This window comes from Aotus nancymaae, unplaced genomic scaffold (assembly GCF_030222135.1).
Source record: "Aotus nancymaae isolate 86718 unplaced genomic scaffold, 86718_ANA_hifiasm-v0.15.2.pri h1tg000029l, whole genome shotgun sequence".
Classification (NCBI taxonomy): Eukaryota; Metazoa; Chordata; class Mammalia; order Primates; family Aotidae; genus Aotus; species Aotus nancymaae.
In genome coordinates, this window is record NW_026988442.1 from 23,892,483 (window position 1) to 23,905,916 (window position 13,434).

Genomic DNA, 13,434 nt, shown 5'->3' on the forward strand with positions numbered 1-13,434 from the left:
AGATGATGTTGGCATGGACTGAGAGGGTTGCAGTGGAGATGGTGAGGTGTGAATGGACTTGAGAAGTATTTTGAAGATAAAATGAACAGGAACTTGCAGGGAGGTTAGGAGTGAGGTAAAAGACAATCAAAGGCAATTCTTGGGGCTTGGACCAAGCTACCTAATGGTACCATTTCCTGATATGGGCAAGGGGGACCTGAGAGATCAGTTTAGGAGACAGTGAGTTTGAGACACCTGAGAGAGGATGTCACAGAGGCCATTAGACATTCCAGCCTGACTCTCAAAGGAGAGGTCAGAATTTGGAGATTCAGGAGTCCTCAGCCAATACATGGTGTTTAAAGCTATAGAATTGGATGTTTCCATTGAAGAAGAGAGTGGAGAGAGACAAAAAGAGGAATCGGGACTGCTGTATTAGTTCTCTATTGTGGCATAAGAAATTGCTGTCCACCTTAGTGTCTTAAATTTAAAATTTTTTTTTTGAGATGGAGTTTCGCTCTTGTTGCCCAGGCTGGAGTGCAGTGGTGCCATCTCAGCTCACTGGAACCTCCTCCTCCTGGGTTCAATTGATTCTCCTGCCTCAGCTGGGATTATAGGCACCTGCCACCACATCCGGCTTATTTTTTGTATAGTTTAGTAGAAATGGGGTTTCACCATGTTGGCCAGGCTGGTCTTGAACTCCTGACCTCAGGTGATCCACCTGCCTCAGTCTCCCAAAGTGCTGGAATTACAGGCGTGAGCCATCACTCCTGGCTTAAAATCATTTACTATGTCCCACATTTACTGTGGATCTGGAGTTCTGGAGCAGCTGGGCTGGGCAGCTCTGAATCAGGGTTGCATGATGCGAGTTGCCTTCAAGTTGTCAGCTGGGGCTGCAGTGATTTGAAGGCTTGACTGGGGCTGGAAGATCCACTTCCAAGCTGGCTTATTCACGTGGTTCTTAGCTAGAGGCCTTTGTTCCCTGCTGGCTGTTGGCAGGAGACTTTAGTTCCTCACCATATGGGCCTTTCAATAGGCTGCTCAGTTTCCTTTACAGCATGGCCACTGGCTTTCTCTGAGCAAGTGATCCCAGAGAAAGGGAAAAAGCAGAAGCCACAATGTCTTTTATGATCTACCACTGGAAGTCACTGCCCCATCATTCATTAGAAGTCATAAAATATGGCCGGGCACAGTGACTCACGCCTATAATCCCAGCACTTTGAAAGGCCAAAGTGGGCGGATCACCTGAGGTTGGGAGTTCAAGACCAGCCTGACCAACATGGAGAAACTCCATCTCTATTAAAAACACAAAATTAGCCGGGCATAGTGATACATGCCTGTAATCCCAGTTACTCGGGAGGCTGAGGCAGGAGAATTGCTTGAACCTGGGAGGCAGAGGTTGCGGTGAGCCAAGATTGTGCCATTGCACTCCAGCCTGGGTGACAGAGTGAGACTCTATCTCAAAAAAAAAAAAAAAAAAAGAAGTCATAAAATGTAGCCCCTATTCAAGGGGATGAGAATTGGGCTCCACTGAAGTGGGGAGTAGATCAAGTAATTTGTGGGTGTACTTTAAAATTACCACACCTGGGCCAGGCATGGTCATGTACGCTTGTAATTCCAGCTACTTGGGAGGCTGAGGCAGGAGGATCACTTGATCCCAGGAGTCTGACACTAGTCTGAGCAACATGGTAAGACTCTGTCTCCACAAAAAAAAAAAAATACAAAAATTAGCTGAGTGAGGTAGTATGTGCCTATAGTCTCAGCTACTCAGGAGGCTGAGGCAAGAGGATTGCTTGAGCCTGGGAGATTGAGGCTTCAGTGAGCCGTCTTCTGGGAGACAGAGTGAGACCCTGTCTCAAATAGTAATAGTAATAATCATCATAATCATAACTACCACATCTGTGCAGAGGTTCTCCCACACTGAGTGGGGATCAGGGCAGAGGAGCCAGCAAAGTCCACTGAGGAGTGGCCAGTGAGGTAGGAGGACCCTCGTGTTAGGAGGAACTGCGGGAGGATGGGGTTTTAAGGAGGCAGAATGGTGTCAGTCCTGCTGGAGCTTGAGCAAGCCAGGATAGGAAAGCATGCCCTCAGCTTTCTACCATGGATGTCAGTGGTGACCTTGCCAAAAGCATTTTACTGAAACCTGGGCAAAAGCCAGATTGGAATGGGCTGAAGAGTACATGGGAGGCAAGGAATGAAGGCGGTGAGCACAGATACCTCTTTTGAGAAGGGTAGAGGCCAACAGAGAAGGGGATGGTGGCTGAAGAAGGACATGAGGTGACAGGAGGAATTGTTTTTAGGCAGGAGATGTACAAACGTGTTCTCATGCTGGTGGAAACAGTGCAGTGGAAAGGAGGACAGTGACGCAGAGGCCACAAAGACAAGAGGAGTGTGGTTCAGGCAGGGGCCTGGTAGAAAACAAAGGACTTCTGCAAACAGGGGAAATGGAAGAGGGCTCAAGAGAGGGGCTGTTTACCAAGGCACAGTCAGGATGCAGGGACACCCCAAGGCAGAGAGAGGAGTACCTCAGGCCTGAAATCTTGAGATCACGGGGTCAAGAAAGCAGATTCAGATACCTGGACAGAGGTGGTCGCTGCTAGCCCGTGGTGACTTGCAGAGAGGAGCTGAGGGAAGTCAGTCCGATGTCACTGTTGCCCTCCTGCCTCTCCCGCCCCTGCTTCCTACTTGCCTAACTTTCCAGAACCAGAGGGCATGAGCCCCAGGGGGTGTAGCCAGCAAATCAGTTTCCTAGGGTGCAGAACAACATAGAGAAGGGGGAGGAGGACCTAGAAAGGCAACCTGAAGAGATGCGGAGACGTGCTGCGGAACAGGTGCAAAGGACCCGTGGAGGGCTTGGCTGCGGGGTAGGAGGCGCCCTGCATTGTGTCCGCATCGGCAGCATGGACGTCTGCAAACCAGGGAGATGGAAGATTGCTCCATAGAGGGACTGTTGACCAAGGCACAGGCAGGATTCAGGGACACCCCAAGGCAGAGAGGAGTACCCAGGCCTGGAGTCTTGAGATCACGGGGTCATGAGCATCGAGGTGGGGAGCGTCGGCTTTCACGTCTGAAAGCTGCTATCTTCTGAAGGAAGCATGAGGTGATGTCATTGGCTGAGAGGGACAGGGTGTGAGAAGCATGAGAAGAGAGGGTGAAAAAATGCAATTGTCTCCACAGGGAGCAGGAAGCACTCAAGAAATATAATAGGACCCTGGAGAGCACTGAGTGCCCTCCTGAGCTTTGTGGTCCTGACTTTAAAGTGTAACCCGTTGGCCTCATTGTGAGATGATCGCCTCCAGCTGGCAGACCCAGGGAAGTGCAGTTGGGGCTCACCCAGGCCTGGGGTTTGCAAAGGGAACACACAACTGGAAGAGAAGGGAGGGGGGCAGAGAAGGGGTCACATGTCAGATCACTTCCCACACACAAACATGGACCCACATAGAAGGCCATCAGCATTTGCCTGCAAACATAAACACAGGCATGAACATAACAGTGAACATGTCTGCGGCAAACATCCAGATGCGCCTGGGCTTACACTGCAATCACACGTGTGGTAATCCCACAACACATGGACACAGATGCCCATGGGAGTGGATATCCACATGCATATCTGCTTACCCTCCTCAGCCCTCCAGCCACCTCCCCCACATCCTCACTCACAACCGATCACTTTAGATTAGTGCAAAAATATTAAAAGCAATGGCAATACGTCACTGAGAAAATCAAAGCATTAGAAAGAGATCTTCACAGCTCTGTAACTCATCAATTCTGAGATGCATCTTTGTTAGACCACATCTTAGCATCTCTGAAATTGGAATGTTTCTTACAGTCATAGTTTAGTTCTCCTTTCTTACTTTTGGGTAGTGTCTTACATTTAATAGTAACTTAGATTGGATGAAACATGGTAGCACATCTGCCCTCTTGTTACCAAGGAGGCACTGTTCTTGTCCTTGTCCAAGGATGGAGGGGATTGTCCTTTAAGACCAGTCCCTTCCCTAGTGCACTAGATCCCATCCACTCTCATCCCTGTAAGAACACCACATCCGTAATTCTATCCACTCTTCCCCGTAGAATCTTTTCCCCTCTCTGCAGCATCAGCTCCAAACACATGCTGTTTTATTCCTCCCAGCTTATGAAAATGCTCTTGACTTGTCTCTCCCCATTGGCCCATCCTCCCCATTCTAGCAAAACTCCTTGGAGGAGTGATCTTTGTTCACCATGTCCAATTCCTCTCTTCTCTTTCTCTTTGAACTCCCTCCAAGCTGGCTCTTAAGTCAGCATTCTATTCCAGCTGCCTTGCCAGGGTCGCCAGTCAGTTTGCCAGTCAAACCAGTTCTCAGGCCTCCTATTTGACCTCAATGCTGCATTTGAACACAGCAGAGCACTGTCTCCTCTTCAGAACCCTGTCCTAAGTTGGCTTCCTGGACATCACTCTCCTGGTTCTTCGCCTGCCTCAAAGATGACTCCTTCTTATCTGTGCTGGTTTCTCTTGGTGTCAAGGGAGGCCTCGGGTTCAGTCCCTTCCCCTATTCCCAAGTCTGTCTACACTGATACTGTGTACTCTCCCGGCTTTAAATACCACGTCCATACTGACGGTGCTTCCCTGAGCCTGGAACCTGCATCACTAACTCCCAACTCATTATCTCTCCTCAAGGGCCCATCAGGTGTCTTGTTTGTTTGTTTGTTTTTGGTTTTTGAGACAGGGTCTCACTCTATCACCCAGGCTGGAGTGCAGTGGTGTGAACGAGCCTCACTGCAAACTTGACCTTCTGGGTTCAAGCCATCCTCCTGCTTCAGCCTTCCTAATAGCTGGGACCGCAGGCACACATATTCGGCACACACGCTACCATATTCGGCTATGTTTTAAATTTTTTGTAGAGAAGGGGGTCTCGCCATGTTGCCCAGACTGATCTCAAACTCCTACGTTCAAGCAATCCTCCTGCCTTAGCCTCCCAAAGTAAAGGAGAGAGATGTGAGCCACTGTGCCTGGCTTCATCAGGTGCCTTGAAGGTTACCTATTCAAGGATAAACTTCTGATGAGAGCCTTCATTACACTTTGCCCCCTAGCCCCATGACTGTGAGCCTCTTGAGGGGAGACACTGTTGTGTCACGTCTTCATGCCCAGTACGCACTGCCAGGTAACCACTTGCTGAATGAATGAATCAGTGACCAAGAAGATGCCGAGCAGAAGGAGGGGGCTCAGGTTTTGAGGGTGGGAAGCACTGTATTCATGGAGTTTCTGAACTGAAAGGAGCAGCCTGTTCAAAGGTGCAGAGGCAAGCTCCCCAGGAAAGCAGCCCTCACAGGAAGTGAAAGGAGAGGAGAGCATTCTGGGCATGGGGTACAGCAGGGACAAAGGCCCGGAGGCTGAAGTGGGCAGCTTGTTGGGGAAAACAGTGGACCAATGGGCAGTTCACAAGAAGTCAAGATTAGAGACATATATTAGAGCTAAGCTGACGCTTGAAAGGGCTTGACAGCTCGGCACAGAAACTTGGACATAGAGGTGTAGTCAGTGGGGAGAATTAAAGATTTTTGAGCAAACAGGCAACGTAGGAGAGCAAAGGCACTCCAGAATTTCAGGTCAAAGCAACTGGGAGGAAATATTGCACAAACAAGTGTTTCCTAAAAGTGCACACTAATTTTTTCCTTCTTAATCCCAAATGTGACAGTCAGGCTAAATTTAGATGACACAGAGGGAGGTGGAGGCTAAAAAATAAAAATAAAAAAATAAATTTAGATGACACAAAAACTGGTGATAAGTAATATAAAACCACATTGTGAGAGTTATCCTATTTTGATTACATCAAAGAGTATTAGTAAGATGTTAGTGCTTAACCCCTTTATAATATGTATTTAATATCTGCCCCTTTCTTAAAAACAAAATGAGGCCAGGTGTGGTGGCTCACGCCTGTAATCCCAGCACTTTGGGAGGCCGAGGCAGGCAGCTCGTCTAAGGTCAGGAGTTTGAGAGCAGCCAAAGTGGCAAAACCCCATCTCTAGTAAAAATACCAAAAACAGGCGTGGTGGTGCACACCTGCAGTCCCAGCTACTCAGGAGGCTGAGGCAGGAGAATCATTTGAACCCTGGAGGTGGAGGATGCAGTGAGCCGAGACTGTGCCACTGCACTCCAGGGTGACAGAGCAAGACTCTGTCCAGAAAGAGAGAGAAAGAAACAGAGAGAGAAGAAGGAAGGAAGAAGGGAGGGAGGGAGGAAGGGAGCGAGGGAAGGAAGGAAGAAAGAAAAGAAATAAACCAGTCTTGGGCACAGAGACTTTGATGGGCAGTAGTATCCAGCTGGAATTTAATCGCATTTGTTTTGTTTTTGTTACGTTTACTTTTACCATTATAGATAGTTTGTAGCAAATCGTTTAATGCTACTGTTAATGATACAGTTTAGTTTTTTATTCATCAATCATTCAGTAAGGATTTACTGAGCACCTATTGTATGCCAGGCACAGTTCTAGATGCAGAGGATATAGCCACAAACAAGACAGACCAAAATCCCTGCCCTCATGGAGTTTCCACTCTTGTAGAGGACAACAGACAATAAACAAAATGAGTACGTCAAGTAGATGGTGCAATGTGGCGCTACGTTCCGTGGAGGAAAGCAAAGCAGGGAGGGGAAAGTGACTGCCGGGGTAAGGTCTTCCTCCATCTCCTTCGCATCTTCACTCACGTGCCATCTTCTCCTGGGCTTCACAGCTACCAATTTACCATTGCCATTTAAAACTTCCATTTTAGCCAGGCACGGTGGCTCACACATGTAATCCCAGCACCTTGGGAGCCCGAGTCCAGCAGATTACAAGGTCAGAAGTTCATGACCAACCTGGCCAATATGGTAAAACCCTGTCTCTACTACAAATACAAGAAAAATTAGCCGAGCATGGTGGCACATGCCTGTAGTCCCAGACAGAATGAGACTGTCTCAAAAACAAACAAACAAACAAAAAACCTTCCATTTTATTCTTTTATTTTTATTTATGTATTTATTTTGGGACGGAGTTTCATTCTTGTTGCCCAGGCTGGAGTGCAATGGCTCAATCTCAGCTCACTGCAACCTCTACCTCCCAGGTTCAAGCAATTCTCCTGCCTCAGCTTCCCAAGAAGCTGGGATTACAAGTGCCCGCCACCACGCCTGGCTAATTTTTGTATTTTTAGTAGAACCACTTAGGCCTCCCAAAGTGCTGGAATTACAGGCGTGAGCCACAGCACCCGACCAAAACTTTCATTTTAAATCGGTGGTCTGGGAAGCCCAGGAGAAGATGGCAAATGAACAAAGATGTGAAGGAGGCAGAGGAATGAGCTCCGTGGCTACACAGAAGACTGTTCCAGGCAGAGGGAACAGCAAGGGCAAAGGCCCTGTGGTAGGAATGTGCCTGATGGGAGGAGCTGCAGGAGGCCACTGTGGCTGGAGAAGAGTGAGGAAGGGGGAAGGAAGCAGAATCTAAAGTCTGAAAGGGACCTGGAGGCCAGATCACAGAGGGCCTTACAGGGCATGGAAGGGCTTCTGCTTTTCCTCTGGCACAATGGTGCATCATCAGAGGGTTTTGAGAAGGGAGAAGTGACATTATCCGGCACTTAAATTTTAACATGACCACTTTGGCTGCTGTGCTAAGAATAGACTCCAGGGGACAAGGGCAGAAACAGGGAGACCTTTTTAAAGGACATTGTGGTAACTTAGAAGATAACGGTTGTTTGGACAAGGACAGTAAAGGTAGAGGCGGTATCAGATTCTGGATGTATTTGAAGATAACACTGATGGAAATTGCTGACAAATTGTATGTGGGGATGGAAGAGAATTCATGGTGGGGCTTGATGCAGTAGGTCTCGCCTGCAATCCCAGCACTTTGGGAGGCCGAGGCAGGCGGATCACCTGAGGTCAGGAGTTCAAGACCAGCCTGGCCAACATGGTGAAACCTCATCTCTACAAAAAATACAAAAATTAGCTGGACATGGTGACGGACGCCTGTAATCCTAGCTACTAGGGTGGCTAAAGCAGGAGAATCGCTTGAACCCAGGAGGTGGAAGTTGCAGTGAGCTGAGATCGTGCCACTGCACTCCAGCCTGGGTGACAGAGCAAGACTCCATCTCAAAATAAAAGGAAAAGAATGCATGGTGGCACCAAGGCTTTTGGGCAGAGCAACTGCAAGGGTGGAGGTTCCATTACTGAGATGGGGATGAGCATGGTGGCTCTGGGGGTGACAATCAGGAATTCCATATTCAATTTGAAATGCAGAGTGGACACCAAGTGGAACTGTCAAAGGGGTAGTTGTATATGTGTCCAGAGTTTTAAGACACATATTTGCGCTTTATTTATGTATTTATTTATTTGGGATGGAGTCTCACTCTGTTCTCCAGGGTGGAGTGCAGTGGCACAGTCTCTGTTCACTGCAACCTCCATCTCCCAGGTTCAAGCAATTCTCATGCCTCAGCCTCATGAGTAGCTGGGATTACAGGTGTGCACCACCATGCCCAGCTAATTTTTATATTTTTAGTAGAGATGGGGTTTCACCATTATGGTCAGGCTGGTCTTGAACTCCTGACCTCAAAAGATCCACTCCCCTCAGCCTCCCAAAGTGCTGGGATTACAGGTGTGAGCCACCACGCCGGCCACACATTTGCACTTTAAAAGTCAGCTGATGTATCAGGTGTAAAATGAGAATAAGAAAAAAAAACAAGGAAAAAAAAAAGTCGATTTAAAGAAAAAAATAATAATAGAAGTAGTATGAGTATACGGCAAAAATCACTGAAGCTGTACAGGAATTAGTAACCCTCGGGAAATCCTCGGGCAGGCATGCAAAAGCCAGAGGAGCTCATGGAGAGAAGTAAGCATGTGTGTTAGGGGAGGTTGATCCCCTTGCCTCCTCTCTCTTCATCTCTAGGGCAGAAATGCGAGCTGTGGCTCTGTGGCTGTGCCTTCACCCTTGCTGATGTCCTCCTGGGAGCCACGCTGCACCGCCTCAAGTTCCTGGGACTGTCCAAGAAATACTGGGAAGATGGCAGCCGGCCCAACCTGCAGTCCTTCTTTGAGAGGGTCCAGAGACGCTTTGCCTTCCGGAAAGTCCTGGGTGACATCCACACCACCCTGCTGTCGGCCGTCATCCCCAATGCTTTCCGGCTGGTCAAGAGGAAACCTCCATCCTTCTTCGGGGCATCCTTCCTCATGGGCTCCCTGGGCGGGATGGGCTACTTTGCCTACTGGTACCTCAAGAAAAAATACATCTAGGGCCAGGCCTGGGGCTTGGTGTCTGACTGTCAGTGTCTCTGTGCTGTGTGATTCCCCATGAGCTCTCAGTAACTCACTGTCTCATGAACACTTGGACAGCCCTCCCCGCCCTTCATTCTGAGTAATAATATCATCAGTGTGAAAACCTTCCATAGTTTAGAAGTAGACATTGCCGATACCGTGACTCAAGGCCACGGCTCTACTAAAAGAGAGAGAGGAAGCAAGAGAGAGAGAACAAAAACCAGAAACAAAACACGAATGCCTTTTCTTTCGATTCAAGGTCTCAAGACGGAATTGTGGGGACTGGTTAGGAACTGAGGTGAGTCCCAGGAGGTTTCATCCACCAGGGCCCAGATTCTGGGAGGTGCTGGGGGCTCAGAGGGCCTGACCCTCGCTCGCCTCCCCTTCCCTCTTGCCCAGGGAACTCTTCCACAGGACAAAGCCAACATCAAGACTCAACTCCTCTAACCGGTACCTCTGAATGGGGCTGGAGAACCGGAGACCCCATGGGAGGTCCCTGAAGATCAGAAGGGGCTTCACGCTTCTCCTGGACATGGACTGAGACAGCACTGGCTTGAGCCAAGGCAGTGACACCCAAAAACCAGGCCATGGTGGGGACGGACACCATGAGCACACCCTCTCATTGCCCTTCTGATTTGGCCCGTGTGTTGGGTTTGGCTTTAATAGAAACCTCTGAAAGCAGCAGCCACCATCCTCTTCCTACCTTGAGTTTTTCCACCCTGTGAGGTGAGACTTTCACTAAAAGCCATGTTGACCTTCTCTCAGAGGGTCAGTCCAGCCCAAGTGCAGGGGCGGATCTGGAGGGGACAAACCTAGGTCCCCCTCCCAGCCTCTGCCCAAGTCATCTCCTTCAATACCCACCCTTCCCGTCACTCCCGGGGCTGCAGTCTCTACATCCACGCCACCCGCCCTGGTCCGGTCTCACTTTCCTGTGCCTTTTGCATGTTGGGAAAGGGTCTTGGTGTCACTGCTGCTCATGCATAGAAACCACCGAAAGTCCCAATAAAGCATCCAGGAGGAGCAGTTGCTTTTCATTTCTAAACCTGTGTTGTCCATCCAGTTCTCACTGCCAAGGGCTGGAGCCGGCAGGATACAGATGTGAGGTCTCAGTCTCAGTTCTTCACAAGAGCCAGCAAGAGTTGACTCCCGGTCTCAAGCTGCTGGGTCTGGGGCTGGCTTCCACATTGACTTTCCAGGGCTCTGACCTTGACATTAACCCAGCTCATTCAGGACAGCATTTCACAGGTTACGGGGCATGCCTACAACCATTTGCTCTCATTAACCTGTGCAAGGGACAGGTGTAGTGACTCACCTCTATAATCCAGTGCTTTGGGAGGCTAAGGTGGGAGAATTGCTCCAGGCCAGGAGTTCAAGACAAGCTTGGGCAACATAGTGAGACCTCATCTCTAGAAAATAAAATAAACCTATATATGGACCTCGGGGGTATTCAGGGCACTTGCCCCCCAACCCAATTTCCCAGAGAGAAAAGTATGTTTAAAATGCCCAAAGAACATTAAATCAGGAGTATAATGTACAGAATATAGGGGATAGTTTTATTTACTTTGCAAAAAAAGTAATAAGAATTTGCACATCTTTTTTCATCAAGGTAAAAAGAAAGCTTAGTCATCTAGGGTCAAGACAGGGCGAAAGTGGAACTTAGACACCATGAACACTGTCGGGCACCATCCATTTCCTCGGCTAATCAAACATTCACACAGATCCTGCCCACGCTACATTCAACTTCCACTCAAGAACATCATATTCAATCCTAACAGGATCTACTGCCTTTCTGGAATGAGAACATGCTAAGCCTTTCTCCAAAAATGAGACTCACAAAGCCCCATCGGCCAGTAACATCACTCTAGATCACGCTGGATTCTCTTCTCATTCCTCCTCTAGCTCCAGAGATCACACCCATACCTCAATCTACTATAATACACCAATGAAAACATAAATTTGACCATCACTAGCATTCCTTATATTCAATTACACACACACACACCCCCCAAGCAAAGAAGAAAATACTCATAGCGGCTATAGGTCTCATTTCTGTAATTGATTCCAAGGCCACCGTTGATATTTATAATTTCTCTTTATTCACTAGCTATTCTAGGTTCTCTTTGCCCTCAGCCAGCATCTCAGTTAGTTGGGGTGTTTTACCTGGTGACGTGACTCAGACTCTGGTGGTCCTTGGATTGCTACAGTCTTCCATTACTATTGGATGTGGAAGTATGAGGGGGCACCGCAGACAATCCCCTATTCTTCCATGCTATCACTGTGCAGGAGCAACCCACTTTACCCCTTGTAATCAGCTCAATCATCCCAGCATGTAGAGAAACACACTACTTTGCCTGTAGTTTCAAGGGTATGAGGAGCTCAAAATGGCCAACAGCAGTTTCAACTTCTAACTTCACTGAATTGTTCCCCAATAGATGTACTCCGCTCTTAGGAGCTATAATTTCTTCCTCTTCTCTGTGATGGAAGGGGTTCAGTGGGATCCATCTGCCATGGATAGCCGGTTCCTATGGCGAATTGTGTCATACTAGGAACTGCGCACACTGGGCATTCAGCAGTGGTATTCACTAAATCAGCCTTGATTCGCTAAATCAGAGGAAATCCGAGTTGTTGTATCTATCTATAACCTCTAGCTCAATTACTGTGGCCCTTTTGTACATAAGCCTATTGAGCAAGCACTAGAGTGGCTGGGGAAAGAGAACGACAGACAAGCTACAGAACAAGGCATCTTGTCTATAGGTTTATTGAGCAATGGTTTCTTCCACAGTGGGTACTTTCTGGGGAAACATGCATCGGACACAAATATCCTCTCATTCTGTGTCCACTGTTAGGGGCCCATCCACATTCCTTCTCCCACAGAGCTCCTTGCTACCAGTCTTCCAATCTTCTTTCCATGTTCATGAGCATCCAGCCAAACCATCCGTCCCATGCATATGTACAGATTTGTATTCCTGGACTTCTGTCTCTATCTTGGTGAGGCAGACAAGCAGACATACCGCTTGCAATTCTGTTCACTGCGAGGATTTGCCTTCTGCAATGTCTTTCAGGGCATTCCTGTAGTGCTGCAACCATCCACTTCCAGGTGGCGTCAGGCATGAGTTTTTTCTTCCTCTGTCAACTGATCATAGGGAATTTGCCATGAGGACTCTGGTGTTGACTGAGGAAGAGGCAGCAATGTGGTGGAATAGATGCCATTGTCTGAGCTATATCACTTTCACTTGATGATAGAATGTTGCTGTATATGCTTAGCTTTATGGCTTGATGGATCAGATGATACCCAGTTCATGATGAGGAGAGCAGGTTGTATAGTCACCTGGTGTCTCACGGTCAGGTGTGCAGTCTCTATCAAGGCCCAGTAGAAAGCCAGATACTATATCTTGGCCTAGCATAGTGGCTCATGGCTGTAATCCTAGCACTTTGGGAGACCAAGGAGAATGGATCACCTGAGGTCGGGAGTTCGAGACCGGCCTGGCCAACATGGTAAAACCCCATTTCTATTAAAAATACAAAAGTTAGCCAGGCATGGTAGTGCACACCTGTAATCCCAGGAGGCTGAGGCAGGAGAATTGCTTGAACCTGGAAGGCAGAGGTTGTGGTGAGCCGAGATGGCGCCATTGCACTCCAGCCTGGGCAACAAGAGCGGAACTCTGTCTCAAAAAGAGAGAGAGAGAGAGAGGGTAAAAGTTCAGTTATCTTGGGGAGGTTGAGGCAGGAGGATCGCTTGAGCCCAGGAGTTCAAATCCAGCCTGGGCAACAAAGTGAGACCCTATCACTAAAATCTTTAAAAGGAGTGGGGGGAATTCAGTTATCTCTCATTGACAAGCTCAGTGGTGCAGACTGGCCAGTGTCTCCATTCACTGCCTTCATTCTTTCCAACTGTTACTTCACCTTCCAGTGCATTGTCTTCATCTGCATGGTCAAAACTTGGTCATGAGAAGCCTGGGTTTATGTGTTAGGACAGGAGAGGAAGGAGGAACACATGCCCAATAGTTTAAGACCTAGACTGGAAAGAATGACATATCACTTCTGCTCACAGTCCACCTGTAAGAATGGAGGGCCATACCCTGCTGCAAAGGAGGCTGGGAAATGTAGTCTCTGGTTGGGTAGCCTATCGCTAAGGAAGAAGAGAACAGATTTTGGTGGACGACCAGCAGCTTCTGGCTTAAGGAATAACTGTGAATGAGAAGAGGATCAGG

General features: G+C 48.3%; 1 protein-coding gene across 3 annotated transcripts in view; it reads left to right on the forward strand.

Annotated features, from left to right (window-relative positions):
* GDAP1L1 (ganglioside induced differentiation associated protein 1 like 1) overlaps window positions 1-10,255 on the forward strand; it is a 30,454-nt gene extending 20,199 nt beyond the window's left edge. For 2 of the 3 annotated variants that reach the window (XM_012467226.2, XM_012467225.2), the window contains one exon: window positions 8,859-10,255. In XM_012467226.2, the coding sequence (XP_012322649.1) occupies window positions 8,859-9,202 (344 nt within the window). In that variant the 3' untranslated portion in view covers window positions 9,203-10,255. The remainder of the gene's footprint in view (window positions 1-8,858) is intronic. The other variant, XR_001109770.2, reaches the window with a different exon arrangement.
* The last annotated feature ends 3,179 nt before the right edge of the window (window positions 10,256-13,434 follow it).